The 20,240-nt window shown below is 39.6% G+C and overlaps 1 protein-coding gene across 7 annotated transcripts in view; it reads left to right on the top strand.

The window, feature by feature from the left end:
* The window catches only part of ATF1 (activating transcription factor 1), a 56,595-nt gene that overhangs the window by 463 nt on the left and 35,892 nt on the right, over window positions 1-20,240 (top strand). For 3 of the 7 annotated variants that reach the window (XR_003002098.1, XM_024736725.1, XM_024736720.1), the window contains exons 1-2: window positions 53-192; window positions 6,635-6,733. Coding sequence is in view for 6 of the 7 variants with exons in the window: in XM_024736725.1 (XP_024592493.1) it covers window positions 121-192; window positions 6,635-6,733 (171 nt within the window). In the remaining variant the exon portion in view is untranslated. The other 4 variants (XM_024736726.1, XM_024736724.1, XM_024736723.1 and 1 more) reach the window with 3 other exon arrangements.

Below are 20,240 nucleotides of genomic sequence, written 5' to 3'. Positions count from 1 at the left end.
GGAGGGCGCGCGGCGGAAGGGGGAGGGGCTGCCCGCGGTTCCGGTTCTTCTGCCTTGGACCCCGGTGCCCCTTCAGTCGACGGTCTCCTCCTTCCTCCCTCTCGCCTGCTGCCCCCCCTAATGAAAAATAAACCGAAGACCTCCTGCCGCAGGGTGGCTTTCGCCTCTGAAGCCGCCGCTCTGTGGCCCAAGGCGAGCGCCCTCCGTCGAAGGTCTCGGGGTTGGGGCGGGAGCCGCGGGGAGGGCGGCGTGGCCTTGGCCTCCGCGCGTCTTCCGCGGAGCGCGGCCCGCGACCGGTTATCTCCGCCCGGGACCCCGCAGAGCGCGCCGGGCGCCCTCGGGGTGCGGGGCCCAGGACACTCGCTGTGTGGGCAGAGCCAGCCCTTATCCTCTGGGAGCTTCCTGTCGAGTGGGGAGACGTAGAATAATCACACACACCCTAAACAGTCACGGAAAGGTGCAGCCGGCAGGCGAGGAAGGGGAGTGTGGAGTGACAGAGGTCGTCTGTTTACCCCCGGACAGACGATCAAACTGAGCAAACGTTCTCTTTGATTTTCTCCTGTATCACAAAAGTAAGCATGGTATTTCATAGCGTCAACTACGCCGTGGAGCGTCCCCCTTGATCTCTTTACAATTATTGTCGATGGTAATCACTTGTTGTTTTGTCATCTTTTGAGGCGTAATGGGCTAAAATAGTCATTGGGAGCCTTTACGTTTCTGAGGCTTATTCAGCATAGATTTGGCAAGCATCTGTCAAACTGGCCTCGTTTGTGGTTAAGAGTTTGTACACTATGTTTGCTTATGTTCGCAAAATTCGTTTTATCCTGAAAATTTCATTACCAACAGAAATATGCAGTTTTATTAAAATGCTGGTTTTCCTATAGACTTTATAATATGCAGTTTACTCGGTGTCTCAATTAGAATCACTACTGTGTTGCTAAGACGAATATGTTAGGTCTGTTATTTGCAGTTGTCCTTTAAGGTTCGGCTTCGTCTGTGCTACATCTGTGCAGTACTACTGTATCACCAGTAGGTGGTAGTACCTTCAAAAAATGCTTTTTTTTTTTTCACATGTCATCCCATTTATTTATACTAATGAATTTTCAGCTCTAAAGTAGGGTGTTGTGCCTGAATTTTCCTCTTCCTAAAGCTAGGCTTGAGTAATTGTCTGAAGATATTTTGTTAACCATTATTTCTATCAGTTTTAAGTAGGTAAGCCCAACTAAACACATTGATTTATTCAGCAGTAGTTGAGTGCAAGGTATTATATTGGGAACAGGAAGTGGTCTTTGACTCCCTAGAGCTTGCATTCTGGTAGAGAGACAGAAAACAGGCCATTACTATACTGTGATAATAAGTGCCATGAAAGGTGGGGGAAGCATGTGCTGTGGGGATACAGCCAAAGCTTCTAGACCAGTCTAAAGGAGTCATGAAAGTTTGCCTGGAACTATAACTTATAGGAATAGGCCGCTTGAAGAGGAATAGTGTTTCTGGCAGACGGAATAGCATACGTGAAAGCCTGAAGGTGAGAGAAAGCAGTGCAGGCACATTTGAAGATCTGAAACAAATTCAGTATGACTAATAGCAATTTTGAGGGGAGATTGTGAGTTAAGTTGTGGAAATGTTGATCAAGAGACTTCTTGCCCGCAGGCTTCTACATCATTTGTAGGTGGAGAAACTTAAGACCCTCTTCATTCATCAGATGAGAAAACTATATTTGTTGATGTTTACTATTTTACTGCATACGTGACAGTCTGCTGGGCACAGAGCATACATTCACAAGATAGAGGCCCTGTTCTTAGGCACCTTAAGACTGGGGAAAACAGACATGCCTATAAACACAGTTCAGAATGTTAAGTAACCTCATTAGAAATATCTGCAAGGCACAGTGGAACAAGCATTAAGGAAGGAAGGACCTAGAGCAGTTGGGAACATAATGTTTGGGATGAAACTTTGAAAATGAGTTTGCCAGGTGGACAAGTTGGGGATGTGAAGGTATTCTTGGAAGAGGGGCAGTGTGGAATGAAAGAACATGGATTTTGGCTTAAAACAGTTCTGGCTTCAGATCTTGCATTCACATCTTACTGTGAGATCCACAGAAATGGCAATTCCTTTGATCCTCAGTTTACACATCTCTAAAATAGGGATCCAAAAACATAATAATGAAGAATCCAGGTGATGATATATAAAGAACTCTTAGTTTAGTGCCTAGCATATGTTCCTTTCTTAACAAGCTTTCTTAAAAGTGCCATGCCTTTACTTTAACGTTCTTCATATGTCAGCAGGATCGCAGCCTGCTGTGATTTAGCTCCCCAAATTCATTCCCATTGATGGTACTTTTTTTTTCTTCTTTCAGTCTGTTTATTTTATTCATTTGAAATCCAGTTCGTTTTTTTTTTTTTTTTTTTTTGCCACGCTGTGTGGCTTGCAAGATTTTAGTTCCCCAAACAGGGATTGAACCCTGGGGCCACGGCGGTGAAAGCATCGAGTCCTAACCACTGGACTGCCAGGGAACTACCCCATTGATGGTGCTTTTGAAGCTGTGTTTCACTGCCCACTTGTGATTCTGCCCAACTTGGGATTGTTTCATGTTAAGCTTCCATCTGCTGCCTGGGGCTTACTTTATTTTTACAGAAAATGTATGCATAAAATTCTGTGTTGAGCAAGTTTTTAACAGATTGTTAATCTTAACCTTAATTTTAGGAATAATAGCTTTAAAAAGTAAGCAAATAATGGTTACATTCTGATAACATCACTAAAAACTATGTATGTATTGTTAATAATGAGCCGAAGGTATAAAGGCTGCTTTCATTTTGGAAAAAAAACTTATAAGTTAATTCCTCTTTAAAAAAATCATAGAGGGCTTCCCTGATGGCGCAGTGGTTGAGAGTCCGCCTGCCGATGCAGGGGACGCGGGTTCGTGCCCTGGTCCGGGAAGATCCCACATGCCACGGAGCGGCTGGGCCCGTGAGCCATGGCTGCTGAGCCTGCGCGTCCGGAGCCTGTGCTCTGCAACGGGAGAGGCCACAACAGTGGGAGGCCCGAGTACCGCAAAAAAAACCCCAGAAAATAGACTGTCTTCTTTTCTGTAGGAAATATAGTTGTAGTAATTGTCCAAAGTGTTATTTGCTGACTGTAGTGGCTTTTACTATGAAATGTCAGATGTTTTGTTGATGATGTTAGTTTCCATTAGATATAAAATTTCTTAATAATATTCTTATGGGGGAAAATCAGTGAGTCACAGTGAAACAGAAAAGTATCATTTTCAGTAATTTAACAAGGTATTATAAAATCTTTTATAGTTTCTTTCAGTGCTTTAGCACTACATCTTTTTTTTTTCTCTCTATATTCTTATGTCTTCTGAAATGGAGTGTTTAAAAAGGCATTTTCAGTAGCGATAGTATGTAGAAAGTATAAAATTCCATCTTTGATGCTGTCTGTATGTTTAGTCTTTGGAATTACACTTCTCTTAGTGTAGATTAAAAATCACTGCACTCTTCCTAAAGAAGGGACTATATATAGCTTAAAAGCAGTTCAAGCAGTTCCCTTAAAAGCAGTTCAAACAAGGGAAACACTAGATGAACTTGTCAGAATTTAAAGTTTTAAAATCATAGTTATATCATACTGGAAACATTTGTATCAAAATGAAAGAAATAAAATTTATATGAAGAAATAATATAGGGTAATAAGGAAAACACAAGATCTGATAGATGGATGGACAAATAATATGAACAGAAAGCTCACATAACTAATAGAGAATTAAAGAAATGTAAAACAATGTACCATTTTCCATCTATCAGGTTAGTCATGACTAAAAAATTCACTGGACTTCCCTGGTGGTCCAGCGGTTAAGACTTCACCTTCCAATGCAATGGGTACAGGTTCGATCCCTGGTCAGGGACCTAAGATCCCACATACCTCGGGGCCAAAAAACCAAAACATAAGAAGCAATACTGTAACAAATTCAATAAAGACTTTAAAAAAAAAACCCTGAATTCTTAAAAAAAAAAAAAATTCCCATTGCTTTCTTATGTGCTTCTGGTGGACTATAATTCTTTCAGAAAACCTTAAATATTCATACTCCTTAACCAAGTAATTCTCATTTTTAGAATATATCCTATGGAAATAATTTTAATTACAGAAAAAGCTTTATATGCTAAACATATTAATCTCAGTATTGTTTTGTTTGGTAAAAAAATGTGAATTATGTACATTCACTGGATGGAATATTATGTAGCATTTAAATATTTTTCTATTTGAAACCTAGAAAATATTTGTGATAAATGAAAACAGGATACAAAATTGTACGTACAGTATGTTTATGATTTTTTAAAAGTTGTGGAAAGAGAAGACTGAAAAGAAATTAGACAATATTATAATTAAGTTTTTATCATCCTTTTTCTTTCTGTTCTATATTTTCCATGTTAGAAAAAAAGGCTCATGACATATTTAGAGGGAAAAGCATTAGAAACACTTTATGTTTGAGGTGATTTTATACCTTTTCTCAATGACTAAAAACAGTAGCATCAATCCAGAGTTAAGAATGAATTTATTTTCTGCTGTCCAGAACGGGCAAAAAAAAAGAGAAGAAAGAATATGCAGGCTTAAACTTCACAATTATTAAATTAATGATGCTAAGGGCTAAGTACCTAGTTGCCCCCTCTCTCTCTAAAAATTCTTTGAATTGTGGTAAAATACACATAAAATAAAATTTACTATCATAACCATTTTGAAGTATACAATTCAGTAGTGTTAAGTACATTACATTATTGTGGCGCCAATATACAGAACTTTTTCATACCCATTAAACAACAACTACCCATCTCCCCTCCCTCCAGTCCCTATTAAGCACCATTCTACTGTTTCTATCGGTTTGACTACTAAGTACCTTAAATAAGTGAAAGCATTCAGAATTTGTCTTTTTGTGACTGGTTTATTTTACTTAACGTATGTCCACAAAGTTCATTCATGTTGTAGCATGTGTCACAATTTCCTTTCCTTTCTTTTTAAAGCTGAATAATATACCATTGTGTATGTATATCACATTTTGTTTATTCGTTCATCCCCTGATAAATATTTGAGTTGCTTCCACCTTTTGGCTATTGTTAATAATTCTCCTATGCACATAGGTGTACGAATATCTCTGTAAGACCCTGCTTTCAATTCTTTTGGATATACACCCCAAAATGGGATTGCTGGATCGTATAGTAATTCTATCTTTAATTTTTTGGGTTACCACCATATTGTTCTCCATAGTGACCGCACCATTCTACACTCCCAACCAACAGTGCACAAAATGTTTCAGTTTCTCCACATTGTTGCTAACACTTACTTTCTGGTTTTTTTAAAAAAAAATATTAGCCATCCTAATGGGTGTGAGGTGATATCTTAATGTAGTTTCGATTTGCATTTCCCTAATAATTAGTGAAATTGAGCATCTTTTCATTTGTTTGCTGGCCGGCCCTCTCTCTTTTTATGTCTTTTCACATAATTAGAAAAACCTTAAATTCTACCCAAATCTTTTACCAGCCTCTTTCTAAGTAGTTCTCCTCTTTGACATATTCCATCTCTTATAACCCATTTATTCTCATTCTTACCCAGCCTACATGTCCTGCAATTGATTATCTAGATCATCTAGATCTTCAGAAACTCCTTAGTTATGGTTTCATTTATTTATTTATTCTGTTCAACCTTTGCTCAATAAGTTCTCTATATTAAACTATGTATGCAATTAGAAACTGTTCCCTAGGGGACTTCCCTGGCAGTCCAGTGGTTAAGACTCTGCACTTCCACTGCAGGGGCACAGGTTCAGTCCCTGGTCAGGAACTAAGATCCCACATGTTGCAGGCCAAAAAAAGAAAAGAAAAGAAAAACTGTTCCGTAGACTGTAGAAAAGAATGCTTGGGCTTCCCTGGTGGTTAAGAATCCGCCTGCCTTTGCAGGGGACACAGGTTCGAGCTCTGGTCCGGGAAGATCCCACATGCCATGGAGCAACTAAACCCGTGCGCCACAACTACTGAGCCTGCGCTCTAGAGCCTGTGCTCCGCAACAAGAGAAGCCACCACAATGAGAAGCCCGTGCACCGCAACGAAGAGTAGCACCCGCTTGCTGCAACTAGAGAAAGCCCGCACGCAGCAACGAAGACCCAAGAAAGCCAAAAATAAATTAAAAAAAAAAAATTTATTTTAATTTAAAGGAAAAAAAAAAAGAAAAGAATGCTTGTGTTCCTGCACAGAAGACTATCTTATGTATACCATTTATTAAATTTAAACATGTTCATGTGGATCAAAATTCAAAAAATTTAAAGGAAAATCTCTTTTCTCTCTCTGTACCGTAGCTACCAATTCTCTTCCGTGGAGGTAACCAAGTTACCAATTTTTAAGCAACTATAGAGTATACTATCCATATTCTGTAGCACTTTTTATTTTCCATTTTAAAAGCTCTTATCATAGGTCACTACACACCCAGAGCAAAGGTGTGAAAACGTGAGTCTGGATAATTGAGCTCAGCCCTTAGTATAGAAAAGCCTGTTTTGTTCCTCTTTAAAAGTATGCATATTAAGAAAAGAAATGTCTTAAGATTTTTTGAAAATGAAGTTAGAAAGCATCTTTTAACTTTTTTTTTCCCCTTACAGTTGATTATGGAAGATTCTCACAAGAATAACGCTTCAGAGACAGCACCTCAGTCTGGTTCAACAGTTCAGGGAGCTCATATTTCTCATATTCCTCAACAGGTAAGGCAGGAACCAGCCAAAACATTGAGCCAGTTAGGAATATTTGTTATGCAGATTAAGCTGTTGTTGCAGATCACCAATTACTAACGTTCAAAAAAAGAACCACGCAAAAGAGAAAAAAAACCCTGTAAAATGTTGAAATGTATGGAAGGAAGGAATTATCTGATTTAAATATCTTGTCAAGATCATTCAGTTTTATTTTCTGTTATAGCATATTTAGTGTTTTAACATGTATATACTTCTCAAAACTTGGGGAGGTAGAGTTCATTTTATGCGGTACATGATTATTTTAGGTTTTTTTTCAGACTAATTTTGTTGCTGCATAAGACAAATGAAAAATTATTTGGCCCTTTGGGCTGACTTGAAATAGAGACTAATAGTTTCAGGAGGCAAACCATCTTCAATTCAACAGATGTATTGTGGATTTAAAGGAAATATTTTTGCTGAACTGGAAAATAGGCATATTCATTAGAGAATTTAAATTGACAGACATGCATATTGCAGAACTGATGATATTTTTAAAATTTCAAATTGTCTGATCCATGCACCTGACCCACTTCAGGGAAAACAACTGAAACTATGTATTGCCAGTGACAGGATTTGAACTTTCAAGTGAAAATTAGAATTTTGGATAACTTGTATTCACCATCATGAACTTGACAGCTTCCCAGTAGCTACCAACTTTTTTGTTACAAAATTGTGTTACAAAATCATGCGTGGTATAAGATCCATTCAGAATGCAAGATACACCAATGGATTTTAATGTTAACAGAATACACAGAGTTCAAATTGTACATTGCAGACAACCTTTAAGAAACTACAACCTGTCAAGTGTTAATGTGGTTTCACAGGAGAATATCCATAGTTATCTGGAAAAACAATTAAAACACCCCGCCCTTTTCTGACTACATACCTGAGTGAGGCCAGACTTTCTTCATATACCTCAACAAAACCACATATGGCACATATTTAAGGTAGAAGCAGATAAGAGAGTTCACCTGTTTTCTATTAACTCAAACATTAAGGAGATTTGCAGAAATGTAAAACAGTGTCATTTCTGTCACAAATTTGGGGGGTATATTTAGTCATATTAGTGAAAATATATCATTTATGTTAACATGTAATGGATTTATGATTGTTGTTTTTATTTTTTATAAATTTATTTTATTTATTTTATTTTTGGCTGTGTTGGGTCTTTGTTGCTGTGTGCAGGCTTTCTCCAGTTGCTGTTTTTAAATGAACTGTTAAATAGTTTTAATTTTTCTGTTTAAATTTTAAATGTAAGTATTAGATTAAAAACTGACATAAATGAAATTTCTTTGGGGTCCTTAGTAATTTTTAAGAGTATAAAAGGGTCTTGAGATGAAAAAGTTAGAGAACCAAGCAACTAAAGGATTAATCCTTCAAGCTTGATGTATCCTTCTCTGTTATTTGGCTATATCTGTGAAGAATAATGATATCTTCCCTAGATGGTACTGGAAAAACAATGATAGAGTCTTTCATTTACCTTCTGTTAATAGGGCCCTTCACAGAAATGTTTTAATTCAGTTGGCTTACTTACACATTTCAGTTATGTTGGTTAGATGTGAATGTTTTCCAGGTTTCCTCAGAAGCATATTTACAGAGATAGAATAAGTACATTTCTAGGCGGTAAATAATTTTATAGTGATTTTTAAAAATAATGTCACTGACTTGCTATCCAAATTCTTGTGGCTTGACAGCTTTATTAGACACTAACTTCTGTAAGGAAGAAGTATCTAATAACAGTAATATTTATTCAGTCATTCAGTATAAGGTGGGGATATAACAGTGAACAAAAGTTTCAGCTCTCATGGAACATACATTCTAGTGTTGGGGAGAATAAAATGTATCAGTTCGTAATATGTGCTGTGGAGGCTGATAAAGCAGGGTAGGAGGAATAGGGGGTTGTTGATGGGGATGGGGACTTGCCTTTTTATGTAAGGTGGTCTGAGAAGTCGTATCTGTGGAAATACCTCTTCAATTATATGGACCAACAGCTGTAAACTCTGAGACTGATATGTGCTTGGCATGGTTAAGGAACAGCAGGGCAGCCAGTGTGGTAGGAGAGGGATGAATGAGGGGAGAGGGATACAAGATGAGGCAGAGAGGTTTGGGATGGCAGGGGAGAGTGCCAGATAATGTAGGCCTTGTATGCCACTGTAAGATTTCTGGCTTTTAATCTGGGTGAGATAAGGAACCTTGGGAGTGGTTTTTGAGTAAAAACCTGATTTGACTGATATTTTACAGAGAAACCACTTTGATATTTTAATAGGATTCCTCTGGCTGCTTTGTAGAGTGGAAGTAGGAAAACCAGTTAGGAGGCTGTTACATTGATTGTGCATGAGACAGTAGTGGCTTGGACCAAGGTGGTATTAGTGGTGGTGGTGAGATAAAGTTAGATTCTGGATATAATTTGGTTGTGAAGCCAACAGTGTTTGCTTTTTAAAAAAAAAAAAAAATTATTTATTTATTTGGTTTCACCGGGTCTTAGTTGCGGCAGGTGGGTTCCTTAGTTGTGGCATGCGAACTCTTAGTTGCACCATGCATGTGGGATGATCTAGTTCCCTGACCAGGGATCGAACCTGTGTCCCCTGCATTGGGAGCACAGAGTCTTATCCACTGCACCACCAAGGAAGTCCCCCAGTGTTTGCTTTTGGATTGGATGTAGGTGTAGAGGGAAAAAGGGGTCAAGATTGACTCTACAGTTTTTGACTTGAATAACAGTAAGAATGGAGTTGCTGTTTACTGAGATGGACAACATTGGCACATTTTTTTTTTTCTTTTTGGGGAGATGTTGGCAATCAGGAATTTAGCTTTTGGGCATGTTAAATTTATGATACTATTTGTTAGTTTTCCTTGCTGCAAAACAAATTACCACAAATTTAGTGGCTTAAAACAATACAACACACATTTATTATCCTAAAATTTCTCTTAGTTGGGTTCTGTGCTTCAGAGTTTCACAAGCTGCAATCAAGATGTTGGCTAGGGCTGGCTTCTTATCTGGAGACTAGAATGGAGAAGAATTCACTTCTAAGCTCACTCAGGTTGTTGGCAGAATTCATTTTATTGCAGCTGTAGGACTGAGAACTTTAATTTTTTTAGCTGGAGGCCACCCTCAGCTCTTAGAGGTCGCCTGCGATTCGCTGCCACCTGGCCCTCTCCAATAAGTAGTTCACAGCATGGCAGCCTGCTACTTTAAGTTCAGCAGGAGAGTGAGAGTGAGTCAGCTGACAAGACAGAGTCTTATATAATATAATCAAGGGAATGATAGCCCATTCCTTAGCCATAAAATGTGGCATAATCACAGCGATGACGTCCCATCATCTTTGCCTTATTCTGTTGGTTAGAAGCAAGCCACAGATCCCTCCCACACTCAAGGCGAGAGGATTACACAAAGACATGAACACCAGAAGGTGGGGACCATAGGGGCCACCTTAGAATTTGTCTGCCAAACCGTACATTTGTCCAATAGGTAGTTGGATATATATGGTCTGGAGTCCAGGGGAGAGGTCCAGACTGGAAATGTAAATTTAGGCATTGTAGATATATAGGTGGTATTTAAACTCATTGGGTGGTTTCTGGCTTCCATTTAGGACGTAGAAAGCTGGAAAGCATATTGCTCCCACTGTAAAACAAGAGTAAGCTATAATATACAAAAATCATAACTTCTTTCAACACATTAGTAGTGGCATGTGGGCATGGCTCACCCGTAGCAGTAGCAGAGCACAGGAAGAAGGCAGGGCTGTCATACAGGGGGAAATAAGAATTTAGCTAAATTGAGGCTTCGCCGGTGGCACAGTGGTTAAGAATCCACCTGCCAATGCAGGGGACACGGGTTCGAGCCCTGGTCCGGGAAGATCCCACATGCTGCGGAGCAACTAAGCCTGTGTGCCACAACTACTGAGCCTGCGCTATAGAGCCCGAGAGCCACAACTACTGGAGCCCACGCGCCACAACTACTGAAGCCCATGCGCCTAGAGCCCATGTTCCACAACAAGAGAAGCTACCGCAATGAGAAGCCTGCACACCATAATGAAGAGTAGCCCTCGCTCACCGCAACTAGAGAAAGTCCGTGGGCAGCAACGAAGACCCAATGCAGCGAAGAATAAAAATAAATAAAGTAGATACAACATTAAAGAAATTAAAAATGGTCAAAAAAAGAGAAGAATTTAGCTAAATTTTTATTGAATTGCTAAAGTCTAAGTGTAGGCTAGTATGAGAACATAGAACCCTTGGGAGCTGCAGACACAGGGTAGGTAACACCCACTCCAGGGATCCCCAAGAGTTGCTCATGAGAAAGATTAGGGGAAGCAAGGGAGACAAGAGAAAGCCTCTCTAGGTGGTACAGGCCTGCCTGGACCCTTCTTCCCTGTGGAAAAGAGCTTTAAGCCACTGGGGGAAGGGAATAAACCCCATTTTCCAGTGTGGGTAGAAGTGAAAAGAAAAAGAAAATCCATAAACCCTGAGGGAAGGGCAGAAAACTTTCCTGGGTTCAGACCATTAGTTTTCCTACTACTTGGAGAAAGCCCTACCTCCTGAGACTGAGACTAGGCCAGGATAACAGAGCAACTTCTCTGTCTCCCCTCAGCTCCTGCAGCAAGTAAAGCAATAGCAGTTTATCCCTGGGGAGGGCTAAGAGTATGGAGAGACACTCTGGGTCAGGTGCACAGAGAAAGCCTAAAGCTGAGGGTGGAGCAGGATCTCTTAGAAAAACCCTCTGGCAAACCAGGCCCCACCCTAAGCAGAAGGTCACACTAGAGGAATTTAGAGCTGGTAGTACTTAAGGTAATCATAACAAAACCCAAACCCTGCTCAATTCCTGAATAGATTGACTCCTCCCTCCCCCAGCCACCACCTGCACTAAAAGCCTAGTAGAAGAAGTAGTGAAGAACTACCACGCCATTTTTAGGCATGAATACTGTTTCCTCAGTCTCTACTATCTTACTACACATGATGTCCATCATTCAGGCAAAAATTATGAAGCACATACTAAAAAGCAAGGAAATAATCACCCACTGTCAGAAGTAAAAATGATCAGTAGACTCAGGATGACTCAGTTGTTAGAAGTATCAGATAGTGAATTTAAAATAATAATAATATATTAAAGGCTATAGTGGAAAAAGTGGACAACATGAATGAATGGGAGGTAAATTTCAGCAGAGGAATAGAAACTGTATGAAAGAGTCAAATGGAAATGCTAGAAATAAAAATTGTGACATAGATGAATTATGTTTTTGGGCTTATTAGTAGGTTTGACACAGCTGAGGAAAGAATCAGTGAACTTGAAGATAGGCCAACAAAAATTATCCAAACTGAAAAAAGAAAAAAAAGTGGGGAGAAAAACAGAACAGAGCATCTGAGAGCTGTGGGACAATATCTAAATATTTAACATAAGTGTAATTAAAGTCATGGGACTACATGACATTACTGGGGGTGAGTGTAGTCAGAGATTGAGGTCAATGGATTTGACTCGGGACTTTCCAACATTTGGGGGTTGGGGAGATTGAAGAGGGATGGCCAAAGCAGTAAAAAGAAAATCAAGAAAAATGGGGATCATGGAAATTAGGAACGAGGTGATGATCAACTATGTAAAATGCTGCTGGTAGGTCAAATGAGGGGTAACAGTAACTATTATATAGTCTATCTTCATTATTCAAGGATTTTTTTTTTTTTTTGGCCGCACCTTGTGGCATGCAGGATCCTAGTTCCCCGACCAGGGATCAAACTTGCACCCCCTGCAGTGGAAATGTGCAGTCTTAACCACTGGACTGCTAGGGAAGTCCCTCAAGGATTCTGTATTTGCAAATTCACCTACTTGATAAAATTCATTTGTAACCCCAAAATCAGTATGCACTCTTGTGGTCATTAGTGGACATGTGTGGAGGAGTGAAAATTTTGAGTCACTTTCTCAGTTGAGCTCGAACAATGCAATACTCTGTCTTACAATTTTAGGTCTCATACTATGAACAATCCTCCTTTTTGTGGTCTAGTTAGTGCTGTGTTTTTCACATTATTGTGCTTTTTGTTGGTGATGTTGCTGTTTAAAATGCCCTCTAAGCATAGTGCTTAAGTGTTAAGTGCAAGAAGGCTGTGATGTACCTTATGTAGAAAATACATGTGTTAGATAAGTTTCATTCAGGTGTGACTTGTAGTGCTGTTGACCATAAGTTCAATGTTAATGAATTAACAGTACTATATTCCAGACTACCAAAATAAAGCTAATATTGCAATAAAACAAGTCACACAAATTTTTTGTTTTCCACTGCATATAAAAGTTATGTTTATACTATATTGTAGTCTATTAAAATGTGCCATAGGGCTTCCGTGGTGGCGTAGTGGTTGAGAATCTGCCTGCCAATGCAGGGGACACGGGTTCGAGCCCTGGTCTGGGAAGATCCCACGTGCCGCGGAGCAGCTAGGCCCGTGAGCCACAACTACTGAGCCTGCGTGTCTGGAGCTTGTGCTCCGCAACAAGAGAGGCCACGACAGTGAGAGGCCTGCACACCACGATGAAGAGTGGACCCCCCACTCGCCACAACTAGAGAAAGCCCTTGCACGGAAACGAAGACCCAACACAGCAATCAATCAATCAATCAATCAAAAAAAATGTGCCACAGCCTTCTGTCTAAACAATGTACATACTTTAATTAGAAAATACTTTATTGCTGGAATTCCCTGGTGGTCCAGCTTTCACTGCTGAGGGCCTGGGTTCAATACCTGGTCAGGGAACTAAGATCCCACAAGCCATGCAGCCAAGGGAAAAAAAAAAACCTTTATTCCTAAAAAGTGCTAACTTTTTGTGCCTTCAGTGAGACTTGCTCTAAGCAAGATTGCCACGGACCTTCAATTTGTAAAAAATGCAGTATCTGCAAAGCACAATAAAGTGAAGTGCAATAAAACAAGGTATGCCTGTATTAAAAAAGGTGTCTTTAAACAGAAACACACTTAAAACAAGGTTATACGTTAACCGGTTGATGAAAATATTGTGCCTAGAGGCTTGCAGCAACCTAACCCTGTATTTCCCCTAGGAACAATGGTTCAGCATTTGCTAATTCAGTGTACATGGCAGCTTCATAGAGCAACCTAACCCTGTATTTCCCCTAGGAACAATGGTTCAGCATTTGCTAATTCAGTGTACATGGCAGCTTCATAGAGCAACCTAACCCTGTATTTCCCCTAGGAACAATGGTTCAGCATTTGCTAATTCAGTGTACATGGCAGCTTCATAGAGCAACCTAACCCTGTATTTCCCCTAGGAACAATGGTTCAGCATTTGCTAATTCAGTGTACATGGCAGCTTCATAGAACATAACCACAAATAACAAGAGTTGACTGTATTTGGCAACATGGAGTTCATTGACAACCTTGACAAGAACTGTTTTCAGTCGAAGTGGGGATAAAAATCTCATTAGATCTAAGAGAACATGGGAAAAAGAAAAGAGGGGAGAAAATGAGTAGAGAGGAGTTTTGCTGCAAAGGGATCTACAAAATGAAGTGCTGAAGGGGGTTTTATAAGTCATGGAAGTTTTATTATTACTTTTTATGATGGGAGGAATTAACAGCCTGTCTATATACCAGTGGGAGTGATGCAATAATATTTGATGACACAGGACATATAGAAAGGACAATCTGGGATGATGTCCTTCAGGAGGGGCGGGGATGAGCATTAATCTGCAAGTGGAAAATTCATTTTACATGAGCATAGGTACCTCATTCATAATAAGAAAGCAATCAAATACAGGTTAGGTAGGTAGATTGGGGATGAGGGACTCTGAAAGTTTTCTTTTGATAACTTCTTTGTTTTTCAGTCAGATAAAATGTTTTGAGAATGTAAGTGGACTAGGGATATATAGTAGGATTGTTGGAGAGCATTAACAGTCCACTTGAGGTTACTGATCATGAACTTAAAAGTGTGACCATTCAGTTCAGTTGTGTGTCTTTCTCCAGTCAGATTCAGGTACTTGCATACAGGTTACAGGCATAGAGTACGTGAGTTAACAGGTTGCTGTTTAGTCCAGAGACTACAGCAAAGCAAAAAAAGATAAGGACATTGAAGGTTATGTGATACAGTGCTTATAATGCTGGACCATGAAATTTAAGCTGTATAAGGAAGAAGTGGGGACTTGATGGGGTCAAGAGCAGGGAAAAGATAGTAGACTCGATGGATTATAAGTTCCTGTGGAGTCCAAGAACTTGAGAGTCCAAATAGTAGAGGTAGTGAGTTGGAAGTAGGTGGTACTCAGAGAGAGGGATACTTGAATTTGAGATTATAGGAGGGGTTATTGGTAATGATAAGGTTTAGGTAAGTAGTTCTCAACTGGAGTGGTACTGCTTCCCCACTGAGATGTCTAGAAATATGTAGGGGGGTAGGGATGGTGGTTGCCACTGGCATTTAATGGGCAATTTAGAGATGCTACATGTGTTTCATTGAGCAGGATATTCCTGCACGTGGAAGAATTGTCCTGCCCCAAATGCCTGTTTAGAAACCCTGTAGGGTATGACAATGGGAGTGGGTGGCCAAGAAGGGTAGAAGACAGGGCTTTGGAGGAGAGGAATCAAAAACTGGCCCAGACATGGAAGGATACTGGATGTTGCATACTGAAATCACCACAAATTATATCAGGAATAGTATTGGAGAGAATAGAGTGATCCTGGGGCTAAAGTCTTAAAGAAATGAGGGGACATGACTGCCACAAGGACAGTCTACTGCTCTGAGCCTCAAAGTTGGGAGTTTTCAGGTAGAACTTGGGACAGTGGCCTGGAAGTAGCAATGAAGAGCAAAGGAAATACCCACTCTGTCTGTAGGCTCATGGTATGAGTGCAGGAGAGAGGCAGTGTTCTCCAGAGGAGAGCAGAGGTTCAATTATGGCAAGAAGGTGAAGGGGAGGGACTCAGTACTTGATGAATTTCATTTAATTGCAAAGTATATATAGATTGAGAGGCAACCTTGCTTAAGACCTGGTCTGAATCCTGGTTTTGTCACTTAGTGACTCTGGAACATTGACTAAGTCACTTAACTTATTTATTAAATCACTTTAAAAAAAAAATCATTTTATTTATTTATTTGTGGCTGCGTTGGGTCTTTGTTGCTGCACACAGGCTTTTCTCTAGTTGCGGCGATTGGGGGCTACTCTTCCTTGCGGTGCACAGGCTTCTTATTACAGTGGCTTCCTCTTGTTGCAGAATATGGGCTCTAGGTGTGTGGGCTTCAGTAGTTGTGGCACGTGGGCTCAGTAGTTGCGGCTCGTAGGCTCTAGAATGCAGGCTCAGTTGTGGTGCACGGGCTTAGTTGCTCCGAGGCATGTGGGATCTTCTCAGACCAGGGATCGAACCAGTGTCCCCTACATTGGCAGGCGGATTCTTAACCACTGCACCACCAGGGAAGTCCCCACTTATTTAGACTTGATGTTCAGCATCTGGAAATAAAGGCATCGGACTTGGTGATCTGTAAAGTTTTTTCCAGCTCCTAACTTTCAGTAATTCTCATACCGTAGAGAAATTGTGTACTTTAACTATGTGTGAATGGGGAGAACAATGTTGATAGTAATAGGTAACATTTATTGAGTATCCACTGTGTGCCAAGTGTGTTGTAAGCATTTTACATGTTTTAATGCCTTCAAACCTCTTACCAACCTACTGTGCTTTTCTAATCCCCATTTTAGAGGTCACACAACTAGTAAGGCTAGAGACATGATTTGAATTCCAGCAGTTTGACTTCTCTTACAGCTTGGGTTTCCTGAGAAGCAGACAGTGCAATGGACATTAGCATGCAGGAGGTTTATTAGGAGGTCCTCTTGGGATTGCCACCTGTGGAAGGGAAAGAAAGGAATAGAGGAAGCAGGATTGAACAGAGGGAAAAGTTGGACTTTGATTCAGTCTCAGTGAAGACCTCAACTGACCCTCTAGGGAGATTAGAAGCTGAGATAGCTCTTCAGAATTGGGGTAAGGGACCAGCCAGGCCTTTATATTCCTGCATGCACCAGGCATTGGATCTTGACTGACCCAGGAAGGGGTATGTGTGACCTCAGGCAGAGTGACTCTCATCAGCCAGGGCAATTCCGAAGAGGGCTGACAACTGAACACTGTCAGCAGCTGTCTTCCAGCAGCTGGGGAATAAGTCTTTTACCAGAGAAAAGGGGATCTGGCTGTTGCATCATGGTGTCCACTACAACTGCAGACTTTATAATCACCACAGTCCTTTGTTGCCTCCAGGCAGTGGATGATGATAAATGAGGATAATTTAAGAAATTAACAAATAGGCTTGGCTCCAGAACACTTTTAAAACAGATTGATTTTCATTCCATTCATATTTTTGACATGAGAATTTAGCCCAAGGGTTTGTCCAGGGATAAGCTAAGAATGTGTGTGCACGCCTGTGCACCAGTGTTTTTGGTAATCCTTTCTCACCTGGCGATTATCTATCTAAAGTTTTGGATGTGCTTGGTCATATTGATTTTACTTTTTAGAAAAGAAAGATTCTTCTATAGAGAGTTAGAAATCTAGGTGAATTTATTTCGATGTTTCCAGTATGAATCGTGTGGGGAATAGAAGAATAATTTTTCTTTTTCATTTGCTTAATAGGGTCTTTCACAGAGCTAAAGGTTTTAAATTTTGATTAGGTCCAATTTATAAATTTTTCCTTTTATGGATTGTGCTGATGTTATCTAAGAGCTCTTTGCCTAGAACTAAATTTCAAAGATTTTTTCCCCCTGTTTCTTCCTAAAAGTTTTATGTTTTACATTTAAGTCCACAATTCATTTTAAGGTATTTTTTGTATAGATTTGAGGGGTTTTGTTATGTATGTACAATTGCTACAGCACCATTTGTTGAAAAGAGTATCTCTCCTCCACTGAATTGCTTTTGCACCTTTGTCAGAATCATTTGGGCATATTTGTCTGTTTCTGAGTTTTCTATTATGTTCCATTGATCTATATGTCTGTCCCTCTGTCAGTGCCACACTGTCTTACTATGTTATAGTAAGCCCTAACATCAGGAAGATGATTTCTCACATTTTATTCTTCTTTTTCAAAATTGTTTTGGCTATTTCAGGTCTTCTTCCTTTCCATATAAATTTTGGAATAAGCTTGTCTATGTCTGCAAACCTGTAGATCAGTTTGGGGAAAACTGACATCTTGTTGACTCTTCCAGTCCTCAAATATAGTAAATCTCTCCAGTTATTCAATCTCCTTTGATTTCTTTCCACAGCATATTGTCATTTTCAACATACAGATCCCATACATGTTTTGTTAGACGTACACCTAAGTATTTCATTTTCTTTGGAGCAGTTGTAAATAATATTGCATATTTTCTTTGGAGCTATTGTAGATGATATTGTATTAATTTTGATTTCACTTGTTTGTTGTAAGGACATAGAAATGCAGTTGATTTTTGTTGATTGATCTTGTACCTTGCAACATTGCTGAACTCTCTTATTAGTTCTAGGAGGGATGATTTGGGGGGTTTTGTTTGCTTTTAATATTCCTTAGGATTTTTTATGTATAGTCGTGTCATCTGCAAATAGAGTTGGTTTTATTTCTTTTCCAATCTGTATGCATTTTCTTTCTTGCCTTGTTGCACTGGCTAGAACTTCCAGAATTATCTTGAATAAAGTGGTGAAAATGGACATCCTTTCATTGTTCCCAGTTTCAAAGGGAAAGCATTCATTCTTTCATCATTAAACCTGACATTAGCTGTAAGTCTTGTATAGATGCTCTTTGTGAGATTGAGGAAGTTCCCTTCTATTCCTAGTTTTCTGAGAGGTTTTTTGTTTTTTTATTTTTCCCATGAAATGATGTTAGATTGTCAGATGCTTTTTCTATATCATTTGGTGTGATCATATGATTTTATAACTGGAAGTTTGTACCTCTTGATCCCCTTCACCTGTTTTGCCCAACCTTTCATTCCCCTCCCTGTGGCAGACCTGTTTGTTCTCCTCTATCTATGAGTCTGTATCTTTTGTTTGTTCATTTTGTTTTTATAGATTCCACATATAAGTAAAATCATATAGTATTTGTTTTTCTCTGTCTCACTTCACTTAGCATAATACCCTCTAGATCCATCCACGTTGTTGCAAATGGCAAGATTTCATTCTTTTTTGTGGCTAATATTCCACTGTGTGTGTGTGTGGGTGTGTGTGTGTGTGTGTGTGTGTGTGTGTGTACACGTACGTACCTCATCTTCTTTATCCATTCATCTATCGAAGGACACTTAGGTTGCTTCCATATCTTGGCTGTTGTAAATAATGCTGCCATCAACATAGGGGTGCATATTTCTTTTTGAACTAGTGTTTTTGTTCTCTTTGGGTAAATACCCAGAAGTGGAATTGCTGGGCCATATGGTAGTCCTATTTTTAATTTTTTGAGGAACCTCCATACTGCTTTCCATTGTGTTTGTACCAATTTACATTCTCAACAACAGTGCATGAGGGTTTCTCCTTTCCTTACATCCTTGCCAACACTTGTTATTTGTTGTCTTTTTGATGATAGCCATTCTGATAGATGTGAGGTGATATCTCATTGTGGTTTTGGTTTGCATCTCCCTAATGATTAGTGATACTGAGCATCTTTTCATGTGTCTGTTGGCGATCCTGTATATCTTTTTGGGGAAATGTCTATTCTGTTCTTCTGCCTACTTTAAAATTTGGATTGTTTGGGTTTTTTTTTGGTATTGAGTTGTATGAGTTCTTACTATATTTTGGATATTAACTCCTTATTGGATATATCATTTGCAAATATCTTCTCCCATTTAGTAGGTTGCCTTTTTTTTTAGTTAATTTATTTATTTTTGGCTGCACTGGGTCTTCATTGCTGCATGCAGGATTTCTTTAGTTGTGGATAGTGGGGGGCTACTCTTCGTTGTGGTGCATGGGCTTCTCATTGCAGTGGCTTCTCTTGCTGTGGAGCACAGGCTCTAGGCACACAGGCTTCAGTATTTGTGCATGCAGGCTCAGTAGTTGTGGCTCACAGGCTTTAGAGCTCAGGTTCAGTAGTTGTTGCACACTGGCTTAGTTGCTCCACAGCATGTGGGATCTTCCCAGACCAGGGCTTGAACCCATGTCCCCTGCATTGGCAGGTGGATTCTTAACCACTGTGCACCAGGGAAGTCCGGCCTTTTTGTTTTGATGATATTGTCTTTCGCTGTGCAAAAGTATTTAAGTTTGATGAAGTACCATTTATTTATTTTTGCTTTTGTTGCCCGTGCCTGAGGAGACAGATCCAAAAAAATATTACTAAGACCAGTGTCAAAGAGTTTACTGTCTGTTTTCCTCTAGGAGTTTTATGGTTTCAGATCTTGCACTTAGGTCTAATCTGTTTTTTTATTTTTGTATATGGTGTAAGAAAGTGGTTCACTTGCATTCTTTCATTTTGAAAGCAGATTAAGAGTTATGAACAGCTTAGATTTTCTCTTCATCTATCCATTTATTTTGCAGACAGTGTGAAATGAGATATTTTTTTATAATGGAATGACTCTTAGCTTGAGAAAGTAT

The sequence above is a fragment of the Neophocaena asiaeorientalis genome, unplaced genomic scaffold (genome assembly GCF_003031525.2).
Source record: "Neophocaena asiaeorientalis asiaeorientalis breed wild unplaced genomic scaffold, Neophocaena_asiaeorientalis_V1.1 scaffold134, whole genome shotgun sequence".
Taxonomy (NCBI): Eukaryota; Metazoa; Chordata; class Mammalia; order Artiodactyla; family Phocoenidae; genus Neophocaena; species Neophocaena asiaeorientalis.
Note: the sequence above shows the minus strand (reverse complement) of the source record. Positions and strands in the feature narration are given on the sequence as shown.